Source organism: Scyliorhinus torazame, chromosome 1, assembly GCF_047496885.1.
Source record: "Scyliorhinus torazame isolate Kashiwa2021f chromosome 1, sScyTor2.1, whole genome shotgun sequence".
Lineage (NCBI taxonomy): Eukaryota > Metazoa > Chordata > Chondrichthyes > Carcharhiniformes > Scyliorhinidae > Scyliorhinus > Scyliorhinus torazame.
In genome coordinates, this window is record NC_092707.1 from 228,645,119 (window position 1) to 228,651,118 (window position 6,000).

General features: G+C 35.7%; 1 protein-coding gene across 7 annotated transcripts in view; it reads left to right on the forward strand.

Annotated features, from left to right (window-relative positions):
- LOC140419274 (heterogeneous nuclear ribonucleoprotein Q-like) overlaps positions 1-5,710 on the forward strand; it is a 28,131-nt gene extending 22,421 nt beyond the window's left edge. The window contains exons 11-12 of one of the 7 annotated variants that reach the window (XM_072503118.1): positions 425-945; positions 2,941-5,710. In XM_072503118.1, the coding sequence (XP_072359219.1) occupies positions 425-945; positions 2,941-2,969 (550 nt within the window). In that variant the 3' untranslated portion in view covers positions 2,970-5,710. Of the gene's footprint in view, positions 1-424; positions 1,689-2,940 lie in introns of those variants that run through there. The other 6 variants (XM_072503124.1, XM_072503131.1, XM_072503136.1 and 3 more) reach the window with 6 other exon arrangements.
- Positions 5,711-6,000: the final 290 nt, after the last annotated feature.

The window sequence follows — 6,000 nt, forward strand, 5'->3', positions numbered from 1 at the left end:
ATGCTTGAGCTCCTTTTGCACACTTGTGTGGCCCCTTCATAGCTTCTTACTTCTGTAAACCAGGGCGTTCTGCATAATTTGATTTTCTTAATTAATTCTTTTTTTAAAAAATGTTCTTAGATTTCGAAAACTGCTCCGGATTCGGTTTGTTCTTACTAAGCCAAGTAAAAAAATTGACATTTTTCCTGTTTCTCGTGCATCAAGTAGAGGGTGGAGAGAATTATTCAAGCACTGAGCACAAAAAAGTGAATATGCCACTGAAACATCTGACTCAAAAATTCCAGTTCTTGCTTGGCTTTCACTTATTTTGAGGAGAAACACTCTTCTGGTGGTTTTAATTAACACAGTTTGCTTAACAGTGTAACTGAATTATAATGAGCTTATATTTTTGATGGTTCAAAATATAATCTTTTTTTAATTCCAGGTATGAGGATTATTATTACTACCCTCCTCCCCGCATGCCCCCTCCAACACGAGGCAGAGGACGTGGAGCCAGAGGAGGTTACAGCTACCCTTTAGATTATTATAGTTATGAAGATTATGATTATTATGGCTATGATTACCATGATTATCGTGGAGGATATGAAGACCCATACTATGGCTATGATGATTATCAGACAACTACTAGAGGAAGAGGTGGCAGAAGTGGAAGAGGTGCCCCTCTTTCTAGAGGTCGTGGAGTTCCCCAACCACGTGGAAGATCTGGATTCACACTGCGTGGTCAAATGGCAGGCAGAGGTGCTCGTGGTGCAAGAGGGGGTCCCCAGGCGCAGCAAAGAGGCCGCGGGGTACGTGGTGTGAGGGGTGGCCGCGGTGGAAATGTAGGAGGCAAACGAAAAGCTGATGGGTACAACCAGCCAGATTCGAAGCGGCGCCAGACCAATAATCAGAACTGGGGCTCCCAACCTATTGCTCAGCAACCGCTCCAAGGTGGTGATTATTCTGGTAACTATGGTTACAAATCTGAGAACAACCAGGAGTTTTATCAGGATACTTATGGGCAACAGTGGAAATAGACCATTAGGGGTTCAGTAAAATATGACTGATAGGTTGTCCGAACTGACTTTGAAATGCAGATTGGCCTTTAATCTGATTGGCTGCCGCTTGCTAATTGGTGACATCTGGCAAGAATCCCTGTTTGCAGATGTGTATATATATTTTTACAAAAAAAAAAATCACTTGGACTTTACTGCATAGTCTGCAATGATTCCACTTGACTGTGGGAAAGGCTTTCTTTTGTTTTTTGAAATTCGGCTGTTTGGATAAAGGCATTCCATCTAATTTAGCAGAGGATGGACATAATTCATCATGATTTTGCCACAAAAAAAGTTTTTAGAAATCTGGCTCACTAAACATAATCTAATATTTGGCTTTCATGTATGTACATTACTGGTAGTTCTGTTTCCGTGGCTTTTAAAGTTAAATGCGTAATTTACAAAATTAGCTTGTTGCTTTTTTTTCCTGAATTTCTTGTATTGCAGTAACTGAAGAAGCTGTATGTTACTAACTTGCATTACCAGGAGTAGGCAAGTTGACCTAAATAAATTTGTTTGTTGTTGACTGATATTTCAAATTACTACCAGTTATTTGGTTTGGCTATTCCAGAAGTGACATTTTGTCAAGTTCATTCTTGTATTCTCTATCTACTGTCAATGTCTATTTCAATAAAATTTCAAAATTCTACCAAACCGCATGAATTTTAACAAAATTCCGTTTTGTTGCATAAATTTTCCTTTTGACAAATTTTTTCCAACCTTACAAAAACTCATCCAAATTCTCCAAAGAATTTATAGTGTAAACCGAGTGGTTCAATTACTGAAAGAAAAACTAGGAACGTGTTAATGTCTGCACAATTTAGTTAATGATATGGATTACTTATTTGATATTTAAAGAACATTAGCTTTTTAAAAATGCAAAAGTGATACTTTTCTAAGGCAGGCTTTATTCTGCAAGATTTCCAATTTCCTTGCAGTGTAGCTCAGAATGATTAGCAATGACGTGTAAATCAATGAGTGAATCTTTGAATTTTAGTTATTTCTGTCTCACTTGCTTCATTGCTGTGTTGAGTCCTTTAACGTGAATCTAATATGCACCGCTCTGTTGTGCCATGAAAATACTCTGGGGTGACAACAGATAATATCGAGTTAAATAAAGATGTTCTTTGTGGTTTGTTATCTGCAAATAGAATTAGTACCATTTCACTGATGTAACTATTTTTCCAGTGAAATTAAACGTTTCTTCATAAGAATGTATTTATGAAGAAACTGCTCTAAAAATGCATTTCTAAAATTCAAATCACAAATTAACTGCTCCTAATTTTTGGCATTAAATGCTCAGTGTATGTTCTTTGCTTAATCACTAAAGATGCTTAATATTTGCATAATGAAATAATTGAAATTTGTTTAACTGAGCTGCTCAAATGTATTGTCACTATAATTTAAAATTTTGATTCTAAATTCTTAAATAGGAGTGTACCATTTCTTAGATCAATACTAAATGAAGTTCTGCAATCTCGATGAATTTTTGTACTTTGGAATTGCTTTAAATAGAGCTCTGCTTAATTGTTTTTGTTACTTTAAACTAACAATTACTTTGAATAAATTAAATGTTGTGGATCTTCTGCTTGCTGTATATGTGCATTGCTGTAAGTGAATTCTATTGAAAAGTGAACACTGATTTCTTAAGAGGTGTTTTGAAAAATTTGGACACTAATTAAGTTAAATGATACACTCCTTAGTTTTAAGTTGCGCTCAGTTAAGTGTAATGATTGCTTGATTTGCCATATTAAATTTTGATCCTGAAATACAGGAATATTCAAGCAGTAATTTTGTATTAATGGGGACAAGTGTTTTGAAAGCAGTATGTTTTATTAACCATTTTTTCTAAAACTCGTTTAGTTTTGGATCCTAATTTAATGGCTTCCTTTTGTTGCCTGGCTAGCAGGAAAACGAGGTCGAGGCCGGTCCTGACCTGTTTTGATGACGACTGACTTGCTATGTGGAGGTTACACTTGAAGCTGCTAATGGAGATGATGGTAAAATTCCAGACCATGCTGCCAAATGGAGACCGGGAACAGCCAAGGAAATGAAGAGCTTCAGATTTAAACATATATGGACTATAATTTTTAAACTTTGTATAACAAATGTACCTTTTTTTGTAATGTACAGAGGTAGTGGTGGGTGATGACCTTGAAGTTTGTCAAGAGATTTCATAATGTTCACACGATTCATATAATGCTAGACCTCTCGGAAGACTTAAAACTGTGCACAATCACATTCAAGTTCAACTGATTGATATAGTACTATTGTTATTGCTCATCACTACCTCACACAACAGTTCTGTAAGTCATTATTCCTGAAGAGAACTGCTTGCAGATCAAAGTGTAATCGCCAAAATTTCAGGTAGTCGAGCATTCCAGAAAAATGGTTCTTTTCTGAACCCGTCTTTTTTTTTTTTTTTGTAAAAAGGGTTGGTTAACTACCTCAGTCACCGAGGATTAAACTGCCCTGTGTGTACTGTAAATAGAGAACTGTAAGACAAGAGCAAAGCTTGTTTTGTTTTATTTGCCCACAAAGGACACCTATTGTATTTTACGGCTAGTCTGGATTTTCTTTCATTCAGTCCTTCAAATTAGTTATGGCTAAAGTGGGATATATAAGGTTAATTTTTACAAATGATCAGAAACAAACCTTGCTTTTGTCTCTACTAAACTGAAATTGCTGTCTTGCTTTTTCAGATATTATAGTTAGCCTTAGATTGTATGATAGTTGAAGGAGATGTTACTTTTGTAAGTACTGAAATGTTGGAAATTGAAAATTCAATTTGACTGCAAACCATACATTCTGAAATAAAGTACAATATCCCTTTTGATGGTTTTGTATAGGTTACCTACCAATGTATAAAATTGCACATATCTTTGTGTTCTAATGAAGTTGATATAAATCACGTTCTCAATCCAGTTTGTTTGGATTTGATGTAAACTCTGAACTAAGCAACTTTGTTCAGAAGTTGCCCTGCTGACTCAGTGGCACATTTCTGCCTTTGTAAATGCCTTTCAAAATGTCTGATCTTTTTTTACCTAGAGATTTTCAATTCATATTCCTTGGTCCCTAAAGTTGTATAGTGCCACCATGTATTGTCAACAGCATATAATCTTGCTGTTTTCAGTGACCAGCTGCAAACTACAATTGAATTTGAAAACCAAATTAGAAAGTTTTACTAGTCATGGAAGGTTATCTAGGGTTCAGTTGGGAGTGTTTGCATATTAAAGGGGGTCACCAACTTGAAAGACTTGGGGTATTGCAATATAATGCTTTGGAATTGAGAAATCGGAGTTCATAATTCCCATAGTACGACACCTTGTAAATAATTTCCTTAACCCATTTGTTTTTAAAGATATGCAAAAGATTGCACCATAGGATGTTTTAGTTTGGATGGCTGGGTTGACAACATGCAAAAGTCAAGGCTTTTGGGGTGAGCAACGGATAAAATCCAGGTTAAAATTAAGGATATGGTTTTGAATACCTAAGGAGTACTCCAGCTTTCTGGTGCCCTTTTCTGATTTCTGAATTGACTGCTTAACAGTTGATACTTTATTATTATTTCTCATAGATTGTACCGACAGTTTATCCACAGCTGCTGGGCCGCGTAAAAGGTTCCAGCTTGATCTGTTCTGTTCCGAACCAGCTGATTTCAATTGGGCATGCAATTGCCCGTGCCTAGGTTAGGGATTGTAAATGCTCCTGTTGTCACTCCAGAATTCATTGCTGTAAGTGCACACAGTTCTTACCATTGAATAGCATGTTAGCATTATCACTGAGATTTGTGTTGTCGGATGATAAGAGGTTGCATAGCTGAACACAAGAGGATGGGAAAAAGTTGCCGTACATATTTGAAAAATAAATACTTATTGCTGAAAAACTTTCCAATTATTGAGGCATCAGATTTTGTGAATGGCTATTTGACATTGGTCCTACCATGTCTGTAAAATCAGTCTTTTATACTGTTGCATTTCATCTTGAGCAATACCCTTGGTTCGATTCTGTTTCAAAATCAAATGCTGTATTCCCTGTAAATGAAACTTGCTATAATCATGTTACACTGTCACAGTGTATAAACAATGCACAGTGTATAAACAATGGACATTGTGGATTTAATGCCGGTGTCATTGTTTTTACTATGCACCTGCACGGGTGTGTCAGTACCTGCATGATCATTTAAACATGATTTCCTACCTTGAATGTTTCACCAAGGTTCCTGTAAACTTAGTGTAGATCTGGCCTGAGTAGATGAGTAGGGGCCAAGAAAATTGAACAAAAAAAGTCTAGGTAAAAATTGAGCAATAGAAGACTCAGATATGTGAAGGTTTCTTTTTAAAATTTAAATCTCTTCTGTTAAAAAGGGATATTGTAGTTTTTGCTTCAAAATAGATGAAAGGTTAAAATCTGGATGCGACTCAATAAAACTTGAGAAAAAGTTGCTTGGTTTTCTGTATAGTCTGATTTCATTTTAAAACTACCTGATCAATCATTGCTTTTATCCACCCGTGGAAACTGGAGATGTTACTCGTCCTTTAAGGACTTTACTGCTAAGCAACAAGATTTCATTGGCATTGACCATCATTGTTTCATTCCTGCAGATAAACATTGTTTTATACTGTAAGCTGGAGGTGAGTGTAACTTATTTTTGTAATAAAGATTTTGATTTTTAACTACGTCTTTACAAATGGAGATTTTCTTTTGAGTATGCACAGTTCAAGTGCTCAAAAGATGTACAATGTCTAAAAATTAAACTGATTGTACTTCTGGCTTGTAAAGCTTCAGCAAAACTGAGATCCTCTGACACAGTGTAGTAACAAAAAGGCAACATAGAATTATGTTGGCTTCTCTGGTATTGTCCTTTGCTTTGGAATGTTATTTTCAAATGCAAGAAAATATTACAATTGTTGCACATCTGATGGATAGCTTTTTTTTATTTCCAGAAGTAACTGGATTTTCAAGT